The sequence below is a fragment of the Mytilus edulis genome, chromosome 13, assembly GCF_963676685.1.
Source record: "Mytilus edulis chromosome 13, xbMytEdul2.2, whole genome shotgun sequence".
NCBI lineage: Eukaryota > Metazoa > Mollusca > Bivalvia > Mytilida > Mytilidae > Mytilus > Mytilus edulis.
In genome coordinates this window covers 11,159,344-11,183,220 of record NC_092356.1, presented here as the reverse complement: position 1 = coordinate 11,183,220, position 23,877 = coordinate 11,159,344, and the positions used below count along the sequence as shown (strand labels likewise).

The 23,877-nt window shown below is 31.9% G+C and overlaps 1 protein-coding gene across 2 annotated transcripts in view; it reads right to left on the bottom strand.

Annotated features, from left to right (window-relative positions):
• LOC139500951 (pre-mRNA 3' end processing protein WDR33-like) overlaps positions 1-22,217 on the bottom strand; it is a 40,400-nt gene extending 18,183 nt beyond the window's left edge. Inside the window, exons 1-12 of one of the 2 annotated variants that reach the window (XM_071289879.1) lie at positions 22,063-22,217; positions 20,246-20,568; positions 19,486-19,554; positions 18,009-18,113; positions 17,236-17,331; positions 15,946-16,097; positions 12,496-12,593; positions 5,542-5,668; positions 4,581-4,735; positions 1,989-2,067; positions 1,390-1,500; positions 855-949 (exon numbers count right to left, since the gene is read on the bottom strand). In XM_071289879.1, coding sequence (XP_071145980.1) covers positions 855-949; positions 1,390-1,500; positions 1,989-2,067; positions 4,581-4,735; positions 5,542-5,668; positions 12,496-12,593; positions 15,946-16,097; positions 17,236-17,331; positions 18,009-18,113; positions 19,486-19,554; positions 20,246-20,527 — 1,369 coding nt within the window. In that variant the 5' untranslated portion in view covers positions 20,528-20,568; positions 22,063-22,217. Of the gene's footprint in view, positions 1-854; positions 950-1,389; positions 1,501-1,988; positions 2,068-4,580; positions 4,736-5,541; positions 5,669-12,495; positions 12,594-15,945; positions 16,098-17,235; positions 17,332-18,008; positions 18,114-19,485; positions 19,555-20,245; positions 20,569-22,017 lie in introns of both variants that reach the window. The other variant, XM_071289880.1, reaches the window with a different exon arrangement.
• Positions 22,218-23,877: the final 1,660 nt, after the last annotated feature.

The window sequence follows — 23,877 nt, the reverse complement described above, 5'->3', positions numbered from 1 at the left end:
GGGAAGCTTGAAATCAAAAGTTTAAAAGGCAAAATAAAGTAAGAAGTTGGAAAGTATCGAGGACCTAAAAAACTCAAAGGTTTTGCCAAATACAGCTAAGGTTATCTCTTCCTGCTACCTTTCATTTTATATAATACATGTGTGTTCTACTCAAAGCAATGAAAATGAAGAAGAGAATGTTCTCATTGAATTATAAAGGAATAAGCTAAGGTAATGATTTTTTTTTCTTTGATTTTTCTTCTTCATTCAGGTTATTGCATATATAAAACAAGAAATCCTTAGATTCTAAACAGGAAATTTTAAAAACATTTTTAACATGCTGTAACCCCTTTTCTGGAACACTTTTAACTAATACAAAATATACCATTTACATTAAAAATAAACCTCCACATATTTCACTATGCGTTTACAGTTTCAAGATTCTAGTACAGTTCATTCATTTTGTGTTGAATTGTATTAACTTTTGCAAATAACTCTTAAATTAAACCAAAAAAAAGTTATTAAGACCAAAAAATTCTTAATACTTTAGTTTAAAATATGCTCTTTCTATAGGTTTGCATTGACAAGGAGCAACCTGTCCTAACCTTTGCCAAAAAATCTAAATTGTAAAGGGATTCTTTAAGGGCTGTACCAAAATTTATCGGATAGAGGGATTAGAAGCACTCAAATCACTTACACACTGATAGATGCATTTTCATTATAATTTTGTAGAAATTTTAATAAAATGAAAATTGTTCATTTTATGGGTAATAGGGGTTCGAAAAAATGGCTTCCATGTCCCCCAAATAAGTTCAGAACAGTCCTAATTCGAAAATAGATTCTTCAAGAACATTAAAGTTTTCTAATGTACAAACCAAACTCCGGTAACTCATGTTCTGATCCACCCAACGTGTTCAAGTTATATTTGTCTCTCATTCTATCTCCGGGACGATTACGTGTCCAAAATTTTCTGAAAGATAAAATTGATAGTAATTAATTTAAGGTACACTGATATCTGTAATGTATAATATTTCAGGGATAAGAAAGTTTGCCATCAAATTAAAATCTCAGACAGAAATACTATTTCTCAATGCATTGTACCAATGTATTATTAACACCCTAATCTACAACAAAAGAGAAATATAAAAATTCCTATGGAGGTACAATAAAAAATCCAAAATTATTGCCCCCCCCCCCCCCAAAAAAAAACAAAAAAAAAAACATACTACAAAATAGATTTTGACATTCTGAACAATTTTGCCAATGTCAGATATTTCTTGATCTATTTTGGTTTTCAAGGTATCTGACAATTACGTGTAATAAACATGTACATAGCAGCCATGATAAAAAACTGAATAGAAAACATTAACCCAACCAGCCTGTTCATATTTCACATTCTTCCAGACTTACGTTGTATGATCATTAGATCCAGAAGCTAATATATGTCCAAGTGGATGCCATGCCAAACTCCAGACCATGCCTTCATGAGCCATCTCCATTCCACCTAATTCTCTGTCGGTTCTGTAACAAAATTATAATTATCCATACTTTTACACATATGAATAAAATAATAAGTGGGTTATCGAAATTATAATCCATACTTTTACAATAATAGTTTGGTTGTCCATCATTGAGACTGCTAAAGGTCAGCCTCTAAATTGCCCTGAATATACAAGTTGTCAGTAATAATACATGCATCAAAAGGACACAATGAACACTTGCAACATGAGCCAAAACCCTTATTTGACATAAAAAGTACACATCAAAAGAACAGGTGTTCAATGTTGTAAGCTGATGTGACCACAACTTCATTGTAAACTACTTTAATAGATGGACTGAATGACCCACAGACTAAAAAACATAAAGCCCCCTTCTATTGTATAAAACAATAAATTTCTCATGGTTGCATTTGATTTCTAGTTTTATTTGCATGTGCTGTAAGGTTACTTATGGGATTGATATTTTTCTCTTCAAAATATTTTATACATAGGCAAATTTAAAACACTTACCCGACATGCCAGAACATGACAGCTCCATCAGAACCTCCTGAGGCAAATAATCCTTCGTGTATAGGATGCCAGTCTATTGCTAAAATAATATAAAAATAGGCTCTATATTCACAAATTCTTATAACAACTGGTACCTTTAATTTCAAAATGGAGTAACAATTCAGTGGTTATTGTTTGTTGCTGTATACCATAATTGTTTTTCTTTTTACATAAAACAAACTGTTAGTTTTCTCATTTTAGTTGTTTTACATTTGTCAGCATTGTTTTTATTCATTATTGATAAACATACAGTAAAGTACAGTTGCGAGTATGGTCTCAAGGAAACGATGATAGTCCGTCGGAAGGGGAGAATAAATGGCTGAACCTTGTTAAGAGAGAGCCATATCTCTTGCACGTTAAAGACACCCTTGTAGATTTCGAAAAAGAGCAGGCTAATGCTGCTACAAGGCAGAACTCGCACCAACAAAGTGGAAAGGGATTAATATAAGTTGCAAAACTTGTTTCCCAATCCACTATAAATAAATATGTTTAAACTAAATTTGGTGTCGATTGGTCTCTGGTGAAAAGTTGTCTCATTTGTTATCATACCACAACTTCTTATTCTAATTTTAGTCAATTACGCTGACAAATTGTTTTGAGATCATTATTATAAAAAGCTCACTATTCTTAATAATTAAAGGACAAATTTCAAAGTACACTGTCTCGAGGACTGCGTATTGTGCTGAATCAACTTGTTACTATAAAATCTATGAGTGATGCAAGAAAAAAAATTGAAAATATGTCTTATTTTGAGTATTTTATCAAAGAAAACTTATTTAAAGAATTATGGTGACTTGAATAACACCAGTATCACTCAGATTACAATTCTACCTAGACAGGTAAGTTTGTATTTAGCCTATAAAATACTTATTTAGCCTTGAGAATTGAAAGGTCAGTTTATCCCATTCATACAATAGAAGTTTACCTTTAAGGGTCTGAACAGGGTTTACAGAATAGAGAATACATGTAATAGCAACAAAAAATAGAGAATAGAGAAAATGAACAACAAAATAAGGAATAGAGAATAATTTAATGCGATGCAAAAGTATAAAGAATAATTGTGCAAAATAAAAAGGTAACTTAGGTAACTGTAATGCAATACTGATAAAATAAACAATCAATGTACAGAATTAATAAATAATGTTGTAACAGAAAGACTAAATAGTAAAATCATTTTCACATGAAATTTACAGAATTAGAGTTATTTTTAAGGCTATTAAAAGAAAATGCCCTAAAAATTTAAAGAATACAGATATTAAAAAAACCCATGCCGGTCCTCATGTCATTTACATTGTCAAAATATAGGACACATCTAGTCAAACTGGTTTTAAACTAGACATCTAGTCAAACTGGTTTGGTATAACTGACTGTTTCTTGCCCTAGATTTCGATTTCACAGTGACCTCATGTGTTTGTGTTAAGAGTACATTGTACTGTCATATTTATTGATTTTCTGTTGGACATGACCTACATTGTTAACATGCAAAACAGTGGCTTGATATTTCAACTGATATTAGTATAAATTAAAATTTGGAATGTTATATCCTGGTTGATGTTTTTTGAGGACTAAGATGTTAACTTCATTCTTGTTCACATTATGATTATGTTAACCTTCAATGCACATTTAAAGATAGAAAACATTTCAGCTCTCATTTAAAATGTTTTGCAACTAAATAATAATCTGTCAGATTTGGTGTAAACAAAAAACAAGACAGTGTAATATATAACCTGCAAGCATAGTCTATTTCTATAAAGTCAAGCAGATATTTTTTTATATCTGAAAAAAAACTACCATGTAAAGAAATATGCAATTAAAAGGCCGAAATAACCCCAAAAATTCAACATTAACAGATTTTTAACAATTAAATCATGATGCACAAAGTTTTAAGTATTGGTCAGAATATAGGGTTCTTTTGTACTTTAACAATATCACAATAACAATAAAGTGACCTTAATTTTGGACAAGGTAAATGGCATGAAGCCAAATTTATCAACTTCTATTGTATGAATGGGATAAACTGACCTTTCAATTCTCAAGGCTAAATAAGTATTTTATAGGCTAAATACAAACTTACATGTCAAGGTAAAATTGTAATCTGAGTGATACCGGTGTTATTCAAGTCACCATAAAGACACTTCAAAAGTACACTGTCATGAGAAACGTACTGAAGTTTAATTTTAGATTTGTATGTAACACAAAAAGGGGGAAATATTAGTTCCCAATTTCAACTATTATGCAAAATCAACTTGTTACCATCAAATCTATGACTTATATCTGAAATTTTTAATAATCTTGTACATCAAACAATGTTTTTTAATCTGAATATATATTCAGCGCTGTTCTATTTAAATGTGTGTGGATGGACAGGAAGAGACTTTCAAAATATCCCTACAACCAAGAACCATTATTTAGATAATTTTGCATAATGATAATACTGAAAAAAGACCAATGACCCACATTCAATAATTAAACTTCTCTTCCTACCCTCCCATATACATTTTAATGGAAAAGCCCTCATGGAGACTACCGATTTTTTTAAAATATCAAGTATACCTGTAGCTTCTTTTTTATGTCCTTTAAATGTCTGGACCTCCTCCTTCATGTTACGTATGTCAAACAGTTTAATGAGATGATCACGTGATGCTGTCAGTAACCAGTTACCATTCTTATTCCACTGGAGCTGCATTACTGTCATTTTATGAGCATGCCTGAAATATTATAGGAACAATCTCTGGGATTGAAGTCATAGAACTTTCGAGTCGGTTATTTGTACTCAAGACTCCAAAAAAAAACAATCAAAATATTGGATTCCATGTTTCAAGCATGATTTATGTGCTCCAAGCACTGAGCAAAGTTTTATGACTTCAACCCCTGAAGTCTGGTTTCCACATCTTCCTGATGTAGACATTTTTGTACTAATGTGACGTAAAGAAAACATCATTCAATTTATTTGGTACCCAAAATCAGGTCTGACATAGGTTTGAATTATGTTATATTTTGTTATGTTGGTGTCATTCATACTTATAGCTAACTACAGAGTATGAATTTTGTTTATTGTTGAGAGCTGTGCAGACTTCCTTAAATTCCCATCATTTGGTCTCTGATCATGCTGGTTGATAATTGTCTCATTGGCAATCATAAAATAAGAGATGTGCTATTCATCTCCATACTTTTAGAAAGTCTTAATTGCATTTGATTTTACAAATTTTTTTAACAGAATGATGTATTTATGTTTTTCACACATTTATTGAACTTCAATGCATACTTTTATGATATGGGTCACGACTACAGTATAGACAACATCAATTTCTTGAGTCATATAAAGGATTTGCCCTTTTTTACCAACTATAGTATAGTTACTACATACAATAATGCCAGACAATGTCCAAATTAACACTATCAAAAATTTCTTATTAATTACAATAGATTGATCGTGTTGATAAATATATCATAAAAATTAAGGACAGGGGCAAAATTAAAAATTGATTTGGCACATCCTATAATGTTGACTTACAATGTAGCTAGGCAGGATCCAGTTTTAGCATCCCATAATTTCAATGGCTGCTGGTTGTCTTTACTTCCGGAGGCTATCAGACTTTTATGTGGATGCCAGCCTACACATTTCACATCAGCACCATGTCCTAGTTAATTCACAAAAATGTTTGGTTTATATTCAGATCACACTATATGCATATCTGTATTCAACATTGAACAGTTGAAATCAGTGGGTTTGTTGTTGTTTTTGTTTGTTTTTTTGGATGTTTTTTTTTTTTTTGGGGGGGGGGGTTCCTTTAGAAAACAAAAAAAATACTATTTAATACCTTTCAAGAAGTGCTTCACTTTAGATTGCAGTTTGACTATTGAAAGTCAGAGACCGAGAGCATCATGATCCTAAATAATTCTTTAGTGACATTCTAGCTACAAATCTGATTGATCCTTTGCTTATCAACATCCAGTGGCAAAGGAGTAGGTTCAGTAAGACCCTTTTTGGCCCCAAAATATAGCAGTTTTGGAAAATTGTGAAAATGTAATCTGTAAGCTATATTTTGGAAAGTAAACTGCTTCTGCTACATAAATATGAGCTGTTTTTGACAAAACAATGCACAATTATTGCGTTCTAGCATCATTAAGTCATGCTAAATTACTGAAATCTTAAAAATTTTAGCATTTTGGTTAATTTTTAGACGGTTTTCGTCTAAAATGAAAGTGGCCGCATTCGTGTTCATTCATAATATTGAAAAGTAAGTTGTATTTGATGATAATACAAAACATATGTAAAGGTTGAGGATGAACACGGATGCGGCCACTTTCATTTTTGACAAAAACCATCTGAAAAGTGACGTTTTTAGGCATATTTGATAGATTTTTCGTATTTAAGCTTGAATCAGAGCGATTTTAATGACTAAATCAGTTAAAATCTTTCACATAAACTAATCGAATCAATTGAAATAGACACTTAAGTGTTTAAAAAGTGGCCAAAAACTTTCGTTGGACGAACCTGAAATTTGAGGCCAAAATCGGCCCTTACCGGACCTACTCCTTTTCAAATATCCACACTGGAAGCTATATTATTAGGTTGAAAGAAGTGGGAGAACTGGGTGGTGTCTGAAATAACTTCCCACTTCTTAAAAATGAGGTTTTTTTTATTAAGATTCAGACCCTTTAACCATTTACAGCTGATTGCATTGAGTGTGTAGGTAAATGTAATATCTTATGGTTAGCTTGCTTGCTAGCTGAACCGTGAAGTCATTATAAAGTAAGGTATTACTACCCTCCTTTTGATGGAGCCTAGTACTTTACAGACACTGAGACAGATAGATTGGTTAACTGTCAAACTAGTTTGCTCCTAAAGGAGATTAGTTTACCTAATCTAATACTGGTAATGACTTCACAGTTCAGCTAGCAAGCATTGCTAACCAAAGATATTACCTTTACCTACACACTCAATGTAATCAGCTGTAAAGACCACTTAAACTAAATGTTTGCTAAGCCTACACTTTCCTGAAACTATCTAATTAATGGACAGAGATCAATAAAGGGAACTAATCTAGTACAGAATCACATGTGACAATATTTATTTGTCTTTCTTTGTCCACACTCAAGATGAAAGCCTTGAAGAGTTTTGCATTGCTTATTTCATATACAGATTTTCTCAAAAATTAGCATGATCCTACAGTGAAGGAATTTTAGTTATCTTTATGTGATAAGAAAAAAAGAAATGAGAAATTTTATAGATGTGTGCAATTCATTGAACAGGTCACAAATTAGACTGTTCAGTATCAATCTAAACAAACAAATAAATATACCCCCTTTATCAGAAACAGTGGTGGATCAAGAAATTTTCATAAGAGGGGACCCATTGACTGCCTAAGATAGGCCCAATCTGGTCTTGCTTCAGTGATTGCCTATATAATCAACCATTATTTTTTCCTTGAAAAAAGGGCCTCTGAGAAATGAGAAATGGCAGAGTCTTTGATCTGCTTAGGGGGAAACCCCAAATAATAACAAATTGGATAAAAAAATAAAGCAGGAGTCGCCCAACGGGATTATATTGTTCTGATTCTAATTTAAAACAGCTATATTACAATTTGATAAAAGAGGGGTTTAGGAATTTGCAATCTGGTAGATATTATAAAAATGATGGCAAAGTTCATAATTTTCTAAGGGAAACCACAAAAATAATTCTGAAAAAAATCAATATATATAGGGTAGTATTATATATGGCAATATTCCGAGAAACCTTTAAATTGCTCAAATATTACTCTTTAAGTTCCAAACTCCAAGAAATGAGGGGAAATTCCATAATTAAAACTGGTTCACATTATGAAAATAGGAAATAATTCCTATAACAACTCCACAATAACAAGAGTCCAAACTACCCAATTACAGTATGTATTATCTTTCTGTGTTTCAAGGTCTGGGTTTGAAATTCTATCACATCTTGATAACACAAAATAGGTACCCACTTTCCCCACTAGACAATACACTTGCTATCACAATAATAAAAGTCAGTTTTGAACATCTTGCATACAAGAAAAAAACCTCATAAAACAAAATCGGGAGACATCTGCCTTGTCTAAAATAATTCAAGGTAGATCTCAATATTCTTAACATTCTTGCTTTGACAGATTTTATGTTAATGAATAATTGGATTTTACTCTTATAGGTAATCTATTTTTAGCCATGGTGGTGATGGTTTTTTTTCCTGTGGCAGCATTTTTAAAAGTAGCCACCCATAAAAAAGATTGTGGTCGACTTTGGACCAGTTTTGCCCAGTGGTTTCAAAAGTGGATTTCATGAAAGGGACACCAAGTGAAAGCAAATGTTACTACATAAGTCCATTGAGATACCAACAAGTGGATACAACTTGCAACCAAATCATCTGTTTCATCCTGAAGTAAGTTAATTTGATTAATTCCCTTTTTATAATTTGGACCAGAATTATATTCCTTTATGCACATCCTAGGGCAGCATTGTTGCAATTGCAAAGTAAATGGACAGATGGACACTGTGATTTTTAAATTACTCCTCCCCCCCCACCCCCAAACCAAAAACAAATTGTGGTGATATAACAGAAATTTTCATTTTTGTTTCCATATTTCAATAGTGACTGTTTTTCTGGTGTTCAAATAAGAGGACAAGTCATTATTTTTTATGGATTTACATATGTATCAAATGTATTACTAGAAATAACTTATATTGATTTTTTGGTGGGAAAACACTGGCATCTATACATTCAATGACTAGGGCCTATCCAGCCATTTTCAAAAGGGGGAAGGGGGGTTCCCAACCAAGGATAACCAGGTGCTCCGCAGGGCGCAGCTTTATACGACCGCAGAGGTCGAACCCTGAACAGTTGGGGCAAGTATGGACAAAACATTCAAGCATGATACAGCTCTGAATTTGGATTGTGATCAAATTTTTGACATTACATGGTTTTTTTTTACACAAAACAAATGCCAAGATTTTACAAATCAATTAAAGATTTCTTCTTCAAACTTTTTAAATCTAAAATTAAATAGTTGACACAGCATAGGTTTCTGACACAGAATGAATGTGGTCTAATGAACTTAAAAGGTTTTTTTTGCCTTTGAGCAAATCACTATGCTGTTGAATATTAATCCTCTCAAAAAAATGTTTGAAGAAATTTTCTTTTTATTTATGAAATCTGAAATGAGAAAAATTTAACCCCCCCCCTTTTTTTTCACATCCCCGTTTCCCTTTTTCAAAACTGATATCAATTCAAATTTCTAATGGAGTTTGCAACAATAACTACTCATTTAAATACATCATAAAATATTAAGATGTAAAAAAACTGCTTGTTATCACTGAATGGTAAAGATTATTTAAATTTATCAGTTGGTAGTAAAAAGTGTATATACATTGTATATTGTATATAACAAAGATTTAAGTTGATTCTGGACAAAGAAAGATAACTCCAATTAAAAAAAATTCTTGCTATTGCACAAATAGGATATTTCTTGCTTACTATTCTGGACAAAGAAAGATAACTCTAATTAAAAAAAAATTTGCTATTTCACAATATTGTGCAATTAGATATTTCTTGCCATTGCACAATACTGTGCAATTGAAAAGACTTGCTATTGCACAATACTTAATATAATAATTTTAGATCCTGATTTGGACCAACTTGAAAACTGGGCCCATAATCAAAAATCTAAGTACATGTTTAGATTCAGCATATCAAAGAGGCCCAAGAATTCAATTTTTGTTAAAATCAAACTTAGTTTAATTTTGGACCCTTTGGACTTTAATGTAGAATTTGAAATTTGAAAACAGTACCAAAAATGAAGAATCTACATACACAGTTAGATTTGGCATATCAAAGAACCCCAAGGATTCAATTTTTGATGAAATCAAACAAAGTTTAATTTTGGACCCTTTGGACCTTAATGTAGACCAATTTGAAAACTGGACCAAAAAAACTTCAATAATCAAGAATCTAAGTACATTTTTAGATTCAACATATCAAAGAACCCAACCGATTCATTTTTTGTCAAAATCAAACTAAGTTTAATTTTGGACCCTTTGGACCTTAATGTAGACCAATTTGAAAACGGGACCAAAAGTTGAGAATCTACATATACAGTTAGATTCGGCATATCAAAGAACCCCAATTATTCAATTTTGATGAAATCAAACAAAGTTTAATTTTGGACCCTTTGGGCCCCTTTTTCCTAAACTGTTGGGACCAAAACTCCCAAAATCAATACCAACCTTCCTTTTATGGTCATAAGCCTTGTGTTTAAATTTCATAGATTTGTATTTACTTATACTAACATTATAGTGCGAAAACCAAGAAAAATGCTTATTTGGGTCCCTTTTTGGCCCCTAATTCCTAATCTGTTGGGTCCTAAACTCCCAAAATAAATACCAACCTTCCTTTTGTGGTCATAAACATTGTGTTTAAATTTCATAGATTTCCATTTACTTAACCTAAGGTTATTGTGCAAAAACCAAGAAAAATGCTTATTTGGGCCCTTTATTGGCCCCTTATTCCTAAACTATTGAAACCAAAACTCCCAAAATCAATCCCAATCTTTCTTTTGTGGTCATAAACCTTGCGTCAAAATTTCATAGATTTCTATTAACTTAAACTAAAGTTATGGTGCGAAAACCAAGAAAATGCTTATTTGGGCCCTTTTTGGCCCCTTATTCCTAAAATGTTGGGACCAAAACTCCCAAAATCAATACCAACCTTCCTTTTATGGTCATAAACCTTGTGTTAAAATTTCATAGATTTCTATTCACTTTTACTAAAGTTAGAGTGCGAAAACTAAAAGTATTCGGACGCCGGACGACGACGACGACGACGACGACGACGACGACGACGACGACGACGCAGACGCCAACGTGATAGCAATATACGACGAAAATTTTTTCAAAATTTGCGGTCGTATAAAAAGGGGGGGTTCCAACCATATGTCCCTATTCTAATGCATTGGTTGTCCAAAACAAACAGGTGTTCTAAAATCTATTAATTTGTCAAAAGACAAGATCTTTTAACCAATGGACAAAATCTTACAGCATTTAAATGTAATTTTAATAAATTTAATCTTTGACCTCTGCTTGTAGCATTTTCAATATATTCTAACTAAGAACACTTGTTTTAATTGGTTCATTATTCCTTGAAAAGAGGTTCTTTTTAAATTAGGTCAATTTGGGAACTAATTTTCAGTCCCTTTGTGTCACATTGGACGTGTCATTCGGACCAATTGCAATGTAACAATACTTGGTTAGTACCATCTTAAGAACATTTTTGCATATTTTGTTTTCATGAGTTCTGAAACACCATATATTTGTCCATAGGGTTTCAATTTAATTGTAGATTTTTCAAATTTTTGACCTATTGATACCCCTTTTCAGTCCCTTAAATACATACTGGACTTTTATAAGTATGTTATGAATGTTTTCAAAAACATGTTTTAATGATTTAAATGTAAACTGCAAAAAAATCTATTCAGTAGAAACTGAGAAAAGTGTGACATAACTATCGGTTGCATGAACAGACAAAAAGCAAGATGGACTGTCAAACAAGGTGAAAGCAATATAGTCCCCTTCCCCCAGCCTAAAGTGTGGGTATCACATGAGTCGATAGTGCCCCCTTGCTCTATCACTTTATAATTGAATTGTAAACAAAGAGTCAAAAGTTCAAAAGGTAATTTTGGCATGTATTTTCATCATAATAATGAACACATAATAATAGTAAAGTTTCAAGTTTATGGTTATCTACCTTACTCCCAATTTGTATGGTCTTTTTAAACATGTTTAAAGAGATATAACAAGAATGTGTCCCCAGTACACGAATGCCCCACTCGCACTATCAATTTCCATGTTCAGTGGACCCTGACATTGGGGTAAAAACTCTAATTTGGCATTAAAATTAGAAAGATCATATCATAGGGAACATGTGTACCAAGTTTGAAGTCGATTGGACTTCAACTTCATCAAAAATTACCTTGACCAAAAACTTTAACCTGAAGCGGGACAGACGGACGGACGGACGCACAGACGAACGGACGCACAGACCAGAAAACATAATGCCCTCCTACTACCGTAGATGGGGCATAAAAAGAAACAGATGCACCAGAAAACCATATGGTCCCTAGATCATACTATAGGCAGGGTATAGCATTTGAACGTTTTAAGACAACAACATCAAACAGTTAAATCTGATGCTGGCATCAGAATATCCTATTCCCTGATATAATGAAACATTTCATCTTACAGAAGGACACAACTCAAGACCAATGAAAGGGACATCACCCAAATTCGAAATTTGATTGGTAATAATAAGTAATGTGTACTTGATTTATATCATTTGGTTGTGAAAACAACAAGGGTAAAAGTGAAAGCCCCAGGGGCATTATTATTCTCTGGATCAAAGCTTACTATGAACCCTTATTCTATTTGAACAGGGACAAGAGTTTTGAAAAGAAATACATACCTCTCAAAATCTTCTCTTCTTGGCATTTCTGGAAATCCCAGATTCGAACAGTACCATCATCAGAACAAGTCGTAAATTTATTGTCAGATGGAGAAAAACTGTAGGGGAAGAGGAAAAAACAATGTGCATGGTTATATTATTGTTTTTAAGAATCATCCATGGTAGAAAGTAAATGGCAAATTCATCTTCAATTACCAAAGAAATAAATGGAATTATGGCAACTGCTAACCATTTATTGAACTGAGTTCTCATTCCAGAGAGCAATGATAGATAGATCACAGGAAAACAACATATATCCTTACAAAAATGCTGCAATTTTTACAAGAAATTCATTGACATGTGAACATCAGAAAGGTACATGTATTATAAAAATCTTCAGATAATTAAAACTTCTTCTATGATGTCTTTTTTTACTTTAGTCCGAGCTGATATACATTTTGTGTAACCTGTAGAAATACAGTGATTTTATGTGTAGAGAATATTTGTTGGGAGTGATTTCCATAAACTGGTTATTACATGTACCATGCACACTTGTGAGATTAGTGCATGTTGAATGCTGGATTTCACACCTGTTTGAATTCATTTCAATTCTGTTTTTACAACTTTTGTGTTTTTTCGTTTATGTATAGAAAGTTTTACATGTTTTACACAGGATTCCATTTTCTTGAACTTTGTCATCTTTGTGGAGGTATCACTTTTTGTAGATTTATGCATGGAGGTTGTCAGAAATTTAAGAGCTACACAATAAAAATCCAAACTACTTCTAACCAACTCAATGAAACCATTAAATGGAGTATCTATGAAAGCACAGTATACAAAATGTTGAAGTGATAGCTTGAAATTCTTCATAATAAGACGACTCTACCAGTGATGTTGTTTTTCTTCAAATGTAGATAAATATTAACTAAGACCAGTCTAAAAAATTCACATGTTGAATGCACATTGTCATTTTTGAAAGCTTGTTTCTTAACCATTTCCTAAACAAAATTCCTTTTCAAATGGATGATTCCCAAGATGCAAATCTCAAAATGGTGTACCATCCAAAGCAGTTTGATGACCAGGAAGCAAAAATCCCAAGTGACACATTTCAAAAGCAGTGCTTTGATTGCTGTTCTTCATTTGGTAGTCAAATAAAATTACTCAATATACAAATTCAGTCAAAAAGACTAAAACTGTCAGTTTACTGATTTTAATTTCTTATTCATTGATTGATTACACAATCAGACAGATACCTTGCAATTTCAGGTTCACAACTGTAACCATATAATATATTGATAACTTAGATGCATTTAAAAATACAATAATCTTCCACAAAATGAAAACAAAATGAAGAACAGCGTTAAAAGCAGAAATAAGTTGATCATAGCATTGTCAGTCTTGTATACATTTATATGTTATCCCTTTTCCCTTAACAAATAATATCATTCCTGTTCAACTATTAAATTTCATTTGACATTTGTGCAAAATTATAAAATTCTGCAAAGTAAGAATTAAAAGAAAAACCAACGAAAGAAACTGCATGATGCAAGTACCATGAGTACACAACTGTGTCAAGTTACCCACATGCACATTATATTCGAGAACAGCCTCTTATTTAGAAACATTATAACTTGATTACTTTGTTGAAGGCAGTACAGTGAACTGATAAATGATTGTTGTGTAAGCAAACCAAAGGAAAGTAATATTTATGTAATGCACAAAGAAACCTGTTCAGTTATTGAGACCGACTCTGCTCACAAAGAATCCTACGACTAAAAGTAATCACAAGTTTATAGTTCATCATTTAAAAACATTTTTTTGTATTGAAAGGATGCCTACATTTTAATGTAATCTATTCCTTGTACATGTAAGCTAGCATTTGTGTCTTGGATATCTTAAAATACAAAACCTCTCAGAGCCATTGTATTACGTTTCTCAAGTGTTCAAGAAAACCTATGTTTATCATGTATGTGAATCGGTCATGTATCAAAACCTTTCACACTTGTTAGGACAATGTTGTCATTTCACATGGCACACTTTATAACTTAAGCCTATGCAGTTACATAATCATTTATGAATTCATCTGAATGCAAGTCTTTGAACTGCTTTGTAGTTTTAAAATGTAAAAAGTGCATTTTTTAAAATTTGTCTAATACCATCATGCCACAAGGGCAATCTTATACTTAAATTATAGACATGATAAAATCTTTATCAAGAATACATTGTCTCCAAGGAAATACTTTTCACAATCTCATCCTTAATTCATTAAAATAATTCATCAAAATATCTGGACAAATAGTGTAAATACATCCTGGTGTGTGGGTGAGTGTGTTTGAAGGTTTGTTGTTTGTTTTTATTTATGTTTATAATCTGCTCCTGGTCTCATCTTTCTCTGAAATTTTTTATACTTGTAATTTTTGGAATATAAAACATCTGCAAATCATAATAAATACATGTAAATGAGAGCTGCACCAAATCTCTTCACCTAAACCTAAAACAATGGACTTCTTTCGTGTCAGTCAGATCAGTTGTTATTTTAGACAGAAAGGCATTTTTGCAATATTTCTAACCCTCCATAATTTTGATGTACAAGTAAAGCATGGGATTTAACTGGAGTTTGAAGAATTAAAAAAAAAGTTTTGTGATTTTCAAATTTTTATTAAATAAGCCAAATAAATTACAGAATAACAATTTAACAGAAATTTGTATATACACAATTTCAAATTTAACAAAATATACTTAAATGATAATTCAGTGGGCTATATGCCTTTATTTTTATACAATTCTACATTATATAATCTAAATAAATAGGGCAGAAGGGCTTAAAGCCTTTATTTTCCCTTGGCAAACTGGGCAATATGCCTTTATTTTTCTGGGCAAACTGGGCAATACGCCTTTATTTTATTATTACATGTACAAACATGCAAAAAATTGATGAAATGTGGGCAATGCCTTTATTTAGTCCCTACATACATGATTGTCTATAAATACTTGGGCTTCTGCCTTTATTATCAAACTATTGTACCTCCTGATTGAAGGGCTTGCGCCTTTATTTGTGCATTTCTGATCTGACAAACCATCAACCATTTGTCAATGTTCATATTTTCATATTTAAAATGAACAACTGAACTCTTGCATATGAGATTTTTTCCGATTGTGACACTTGTATCCAGATTTAACACTGGCAGAAGTTCAATCAAATAGATCAATAGAAACAGATTTCTAAAACTAGATTTCCAAATTTGCCAAAGATTTGAAAAATTCTATGTGACTGCCTCCCCATAGAATATTTCTTGTAATTTTGGCAGATTTTCTCGTAAATTTTCACAATTACTTTGAAATCCATATGCAAGAGTACAGCAAGTCAACATGTCTGCGGACATTCTGTAATAATATAACGTAGAAACAATAATGGCTTCAATCCTAATCAAGAGGATGGTTGCCATGGTTACTTTACGTCCAGAATCCCACCTGATCCCACGAACGGGCTCCTTATGTCCTTGAAACATCTTTACATTGTTCATATTGGACTGCCAATACTTGATAAATCCTGAATGATCTCCAGTTATCATCCACGAGTCATTGTTACTCCACACCATTGCTCGTACTGATGTATCGTGGGCCTGAAAAAAACAATTTTATTTACTGTGAATTCATTTTTTTTTCGTTGGATACCAATTTTCGTGAGTTTAGTAGGTACAGTTGAACCATGAATTCAAATGTTCAACAAATAACATAAAAATTTACAATAAGTTTTGAATGCAGAGTTAGACTAAACCCCAAAATCAAATAGCCACAAATATGCAAAGCACTAAAATTGATATCCAAGAAATTAAATTAATCCACAGTACTGCCATTACAATTAGAATGTTTAAAAGAAATTATTTTGTAGAAATATTAAAAAATATGTAGTGTACTTGTTCTTTGTTGTTCCGATATGACTGACATTACTGACAATCAAAGGTCCTTTATAAATGTCCCCAATTAATTTACATTCAGTAGCTTTTATATGATAAACTCAAATACATGGAGAATGTTTCCGTGCGGCCCCACTTTATCTGCATTTGTGTTAGGGCTTTTCCATTAAAATGTATGTTGGAGGGTAGGAAGGGAAATTTAATTATTGAACAGGGGTCAAGGGTCTTTTGCAGTATGTGTCTATTACCATTATGCAAAATTATCTTAACAAGAATGTGTCCATAGCACACAGGTGCCCCATCCACATTATCATTTTCTATGTTCAGTGGACCAAGAAAATGGGGTAAAAACTCTAATTGGCATTAAAATTAGAAAGATCAAATGATAGGGAACATGTGTTTACTAAGTTTTAAGTTGATTGGACTTCAACTTCATCAAAAACTACCTCAACCAAAAACTTTAACCTGAAGCCAGACAAGACGCACTGACGTACAGACCAAAACTTATTTCAATAAATGGGGGCATAAAAATGGTTCTTGGTTGTAGGGATATTTTGAAAGTCCTTTTCTACCCTCCCACATTCATTTTAATGGAATAGCCTTATTAAATAAGCAGTGTGTCCAAGGTTCGCTACATTTGGTTTAGACAAACTAAAGTTAGAGAACAGAAACTAATTTTGGAACTTACAGACAGACAAGGGTAACACTTAATGCCCACTTAGCTGCAGCTGAGGCATAAAATAATTTATTTTTGCTCAGTAAACATGGTCCTGCACAAAAAAATCAATAAATAATTGTAAATACTTTTGATTTAACAACAACTAAAACAAATGACAAGACTTACTTGCAAAATAGTTTCAAAGTTGAAAGTTAAACCATTCCATAAAGTGAATTCCCCACTGGATGCTCCAGTTACAAGTCTTCTACCTTCAGGTGTCCACTGAAATTGGAATATTTAGTTCATTATTGTATAAACTCTCTTTATTTTTCATTTTTTACCATAATACTTTCTATAAGGACAATATAAAGATGAGAATGATGTTTTTTACACTTGGGTTCCAAGGCATCAATTTCCGTTTTCATGAACTTCCTACAAATTTGATAAATTTCATATGACAAAATGTACGACACTAAAATAAGAATGAGATATTTCTGGTACACATCAAAGAGACAGAAATCCTCTTAAAACGAACATGTATAAATGTGATGACAAAAATTGTCAAGATGAAAGATTTCTACATTAGTTTGGTCTCCTTCATATTGATATAATATCAGTTAAGAGCTGCAGTATGATTGTTTTTAGCAAACGGACACAGCTCTAGCAAAAAAGCTTAGAAACAGTAGCTAATATTTTTATATCTATACATGTAGAAATTCCAGTTTATTTGTTAATAATGATAGTTCTGTTCCCCTCATCCCCCCTTTTTAGATAGTTTTACACTTCAAGAATGTAAACTTGATAACATCTCACACATAGTAGCCTCATTGATAATTAACTTCTCATAGCCAATAAATTCTGCTCATGAGTCATGTCTGAAAGCTGTTGTATGAGAACTATGGAGGTAGTGATTACAGTAATATAGGCAAAGAGAATTTAATAAATATCTATAAACTTACAGCAAGACAGAATATTGGGCATCTGAATTTATTTGTTGATGTTCTTATAAACTTTGTTGTGACACAGTTCATTGGATTAGTTTTCATACTCAATGGTGGAGTCAGCTGAAAAAGTAATCACATTTTCAAAATTAAGTGGCATGGTTAAACAAATATAACAGGTGTGCCCAATGATCTAGAAAGTAGGTTTTTAAAGATATTTTTGACCTAGCAAAATATGCTTTTATAAACATTGTCATTTGTTTCAGAAAATGCTTCAGATGGGTTTTTTTAAATTCCAAGCATGTTTTTTTTTATGTCCCATGGACATAGGAATTTTCCCCTTGTACGTATGCCTTAGTTATTCTTATATCTGATTTTTTTCTAGAAGAGCCCTTACGTGTGTCTATCCATTCTTCTAATTTAAAACTTTTTGCCAGTGATTCATCATGCCTTCATCATGTCTAGGTCATTGGGTCCAATAAATATTCGTCATTTTACTGGACCATAGTATGTGTAACCAGATATCAAATATATATAGTGCAGAGTTCTACTGATTTTAAATGAATGTATGGTTCAAAATGAAATCCCCTGAGTTTTTTTACATTAAACGAAGCTCTACTAGTAACTACATAATATATTGGATTTGTCTCACGACTAAAACCAACATGGACAAACCATTACGCTAATATATACCATTTACAGTAAAGATAGGTATACATGTACATGTACTGTGAACCCAATGTAATCCCAAAGTGAAGTTCTTTCATTTGTATCTAGTGAAATTTTCTTATAACTTATGCATCAATGTAGCCCTTTGTAGTTTGTGTTTTGTTTAAAACTGATTTAATCTGAGAGCTTTTCCTTTTTATCAAACATGGTACCCTGAGAAGGAAATTTTAAATTGGAGTTACCTCCCATAGATTCAATATTAGAATTCCACTTTCATTTTCATTGTACAAAAAAAATAATATACGACACCACATACAAATGAATTTCTCAATAAATGATTAAAACATAAATGAGGAATGCATCTTTAGGACACAAATGATGCTCCCTATGCCATGACATATATAACGTTTAAAGGGACATAACTGAAGAACAGTAAAAGTGATGCAGCCCAAATAGGTACTTGATCTGAGTTTTGTGGTAATAAGTAAATGTTCACAAGTTTCATAACATTTGGTTAAAGCATACTTAAGTTTGAGAACAGAAACCAATTTTGGGAGGTACATACAGATGGACAGACTGACAAAGCTGAAGGTAACACTAAATGCCCCCTTCTAGGGGCGGGGCATACAAATATATTAAATACATAGATACTTAAAACTACATACATTTTTCTAGCCTTTTTTTAAATAAGTAAAATTCAAGTGACTTTGGTGACACCCACCCATAGATGACATTTCATGTGTGTTTTTTAATGTAATAGCCCTAAACCAAATGAATATGTTGGCATCAACTCTTTAACGTCTGTTGCAATGAAGTCTACACTTACATCTATCTGATACAAAGCATCTGGCATAACAGCCCTGACATCTCTATCATCTCTCTGCCAACACCGATTCTACAAAACAAAATATTTATATATTAGGGCTATTCTAAATATAATTTATATGTAATGCCATGATCTTCGAGCTAAAAGGTATTATGGACTTGATTCATATTTCCCATATTCTTTTTTATGTCCTTAGGGAGCCCAAAAAACATTTAGACTGTTTATCATTCATTTGATGTGTTGGAGCTTTTGATTTTGCCATTTGATTACTTAGGGACTCTGTTTTGAATTTTCCTTGTAGTTCAGTATTTTATCTGATTTTACTTTTTAGAAGTATCCTTTTTACATATATGTAAGTGTACAATAAATTTCCAAACATGTTTTTTTCTATTTTTTCTATCACTAGCAATCACTGTTTAACAATATTCAGTGAAATATGCAGTGCTTTTCAACTTAATCACCTTGCAACTGTGTGTTTTGCACATTTAAAACAAGTTTTACCTAAATGATACTATATTTATTTTTTCAATGATAATGTGTTTTGTTAGTTTTTTTGTTTAAAATGTTTTACTTTTGCCATGTCCAGGTCTGTGTATTCATATGGGTTTTTCTCATATTTGAATGGCATTTTGGTAACCTCTATTGGCAAACGTTTACATCATTTTATCTATGGTGGAAAGTTCTCCTTGGCAATCTTACCACAGCTTCTGATTTCTAAACAAATGTTAGAGATAATTCATTCATTCAGTTATATATATACCTCTATATATTTAATCACTGCAGAATTATAATCAACTGTTTTCCTGTGTACTGCTTTTCTCATCCGTTTACCGTCAAACATGACCACCTGCCCTGCAGCAGCTTGATTCGGGTCTTTGCTTGGATCCACACCGGCTGGTGGCTGTTGGGTGGCATTCTGTTGTGGCTGTTGGTAACTAGGTGGCTTCTGCAGTTGTTGATGATTTGGCTTGGGGGGCATATATTGGTAATTGCTTGGTTGGAAGGGCCTTCCCATAGGCAGTGTGGCAACACCACCATCCATCTTAGCTGTTGATTGTTAATCCCTCTAAGTCATTGTTAAATCTGAAATTTATAGAAATAGTTTTTACCATTATAATTTACCTAATTATCGATGCATCATATCAATTTTAATAATGTGTCTATATATACATGTATGTATAATTAATATTAATTTACATTTAAAATATTTTTTCACCGTTCGGTGTGAGCCAAGCTCCGTGTTAAAGGCTGTACTTTGATCTACATGTATAATTTTTTACTTTTTATACATTGATACTTGGATGGAGTTGTCTCATTGGCACTCATACCATGGCACTCATCTTCATATATCTATTGACAGTCATTGATGTTCCAAATATCTTTAACAAAAGACTGAACCTTTAAATGCTGATGCAGCTGCAAATGCTAACAGAATGAAGGATGGTTGTTTCCCCTGGTGCAACAAACTGTTGCAGGCTTGACAAAAAAACATATGAAAATTTGTTATTGAAGTTCTACAGATTTGAACATTAACACTTTCCCTGCTTTAACACTTCTAGCTTCTTATACCATGTGTTGTTTGAATGTTTGTTTTTTGGAGTACTCTTATATACATTATTTGATGTAGTCAGTTTTGCTGTATTTTGACATACTTAAGTTCTTGGGGTACATTTGTGTAATACTCCCTTTTATGTATAATCATTTCCTGTCATTTTGAAAACAATTTCTAATTATAACAGTTGCTTATTGCAAAGTAGTTCATATTTATATCTTTCAAACAATGCAAAGTTGTTTATATTTATATCTTTCAAAAATTAATGTAAAGTAGTTTGTATAATCCATGACCCCCCCTTTTCTTTCTTTTTTTAAATTTCACCCACTTTCTCATAATCATATACAATAGAACCTGTTATATTAATTAGGTTGTTTGTTTTCTTGATAGACCTAATCTATGTATTGGCATAAAATGTGAAATGCTTCAAATAAATTAAATAATTAAAAAAAATTCTGATAAAACACCAAGCTTTGTTGTCTGTCGGCTAAATTGTAAAAAAAATAATAATTAATATTGCTGGCCTGATGCATGATACTTCAGTTGCTCAGCAAAACCACTCATCTATTTTTTTCCTTTTCCCAATAAAATAAAATAAACAGATGTGGCATGATTGCCAAATGAATTAAAATAAAACAGTCAAAAAACAAAACAATTTTAAATTTACAAAGAAAATCCAGATAGAAAGGATCTTTATGTTTTCCTTCCCTTCTGTTAAATTGTTTATCAAAAATTAAGATAAAAAATACCCCCTTTTTTCGTGCTTTTTGTTTTGTTTCTAGTTTGTTTACCGTCTCGCAAGATGAATATTTAGAGCCTAATATAAAAAGTTTTACCTGTTGCATTTCAAATCTTTCGTTAAGTATTTTTTTTGCATCTTGTCAATCTTCCCGAGTTTTTTCCCCCCTAAAAAGCCCATCTGAAAAGGGGGGCTTTAAATAGTATTTGTAGTAAGGGAGATAATCTATTTTTATACGAACTTTTCTGTGTGTTAAACCTAATCAAAGCGCTACTACCAGACTTACAGTTGTGCCTAGTGATATGTATGTGTTGGATTTGCTTAATTATTTATTCAGGCAAAATGTTTATTGTCAAACAACTACAAAGATCTTCTTTAACATCGTTGTCTTCCTTCGCACGTTTCATACAAATGGCGACCAATATGTGTACGCCTGCGCACAATTTCTATCGAAATTTAAAATATTTTTTTGCGAAGTGAAAATTAATTGAAAGATTAGAATTCTAAACACATTGTAAACAATATGTACGCATACATGTGTAAGGTTGATTATAGAGTCATTTTAGTAAAAACAATCTTTATTTAAAAAAAAATATTTGAACTTTAAATGTTTACATTTTTGTCATTCTCACTAATTTAGCGACAACAAGAATTTTAGCGACAACAAGCGTCAACAAGCGACAAGAAGCGACAACAAGAATTATTTTAGCGACAACAAGCGACAAGAAACTATTTAGCGACAAGAAAACATATTTTTTTTAATTAAAATTAATTATTGCAATAAATATTAAAAGAATATGCAAAAGAAAATAATTTGAGCGACATAATATTTTATCATCTATTATGTATAATTAACAGCCAGTATTACGTTTAATTATTGTGTTATGAGATTACTTTTCCTTGTGTTTTAGAACATATTATTTATCTTATAATTTGTTTTTTAAAACTCTTTTCGTGCAATATATATTAAGCTCGCAAAATGAATTATTTGTGCATCATTGTCCTTAAAATATTGACACAAATTGTGAAATACAAAGAACTGAAATCAAACAAGAGGAAAAGAAAATTGAAATGTGAATGTTTTCATCTTTTTATTTGCTTATTATAAAACATTTTAATTAGACATATCGGCTCGTATATTTAAAAAAAAAACAACATTAAATACAAATTTCTTTATATCTAATAAAAAAAAAATATTTTCTTGTCGCTAAATAGTCTTCTTGTCGCTTGTTGTCGCTAAAATAATTCTTGTTGTCGCTTCTTGTCGCTTGTTGACGCTTGTTGTCGCTAAAATTCTTGTTGTCGCTAATTAGTGAGAATGACAAAAATGTAAACATTTAAAGTTCAAATATTTTTTTTTAAATAAAGATTGTTTTTACTAAAATGACTCTATAATCAACCTTACACATGTATGCGTACATATTGTTTACAATGTGTTTAGAATTCTAAGTATACCCGGATCGTATCATTACTAAATTTACGGGCTCACTGTTAATCATCACCGTAAAATTTCTATGTCCTATTTCTTTTAAAATGAGCTTTCTACAGGTACAGACAAACCAAATGCAAATCTTTTTATTTATAGAGGAGTTTGGTTAAATTTTGGAATAAAAATAGATCAAACCCCATCTAATTAAAAACCGATCTTTCATTGCTCCTGTTTTCTGATATGTCGCTCCCATGCACGCAGATAAAAGATCGGTTTTTAGATTGATATATACCAACATCTATTTCCAATAAAGAAAGGAAGTGGGATTTTGAGATAACGGGCGTAAAAAAAGTGGGGATGTGAGGATAAAAAAGGGGGTAGATTGATCTTGGAAAAAGATGGCCGGAAACAGTAATATATGATACTACGGGTAACACATAAAGAATATGGCAGGGTTAAACTTGTTTGTGAGAGATCAATTTCCATATTAAACCTGATTGAGAGATTTGAGAACGTATATAACTGCACGAGTCGACATTAAAAAAAAATAAATGTAAATATTTTTTTTTTTCTACTTCAAAATCAGTTGTTAAAAGGCTTTAGTTTTCTCGTTTGAATTGTTTTACATTGTCTTATCGGGGCCTTTTATAGCTCACTATGCGGTATGGGCTT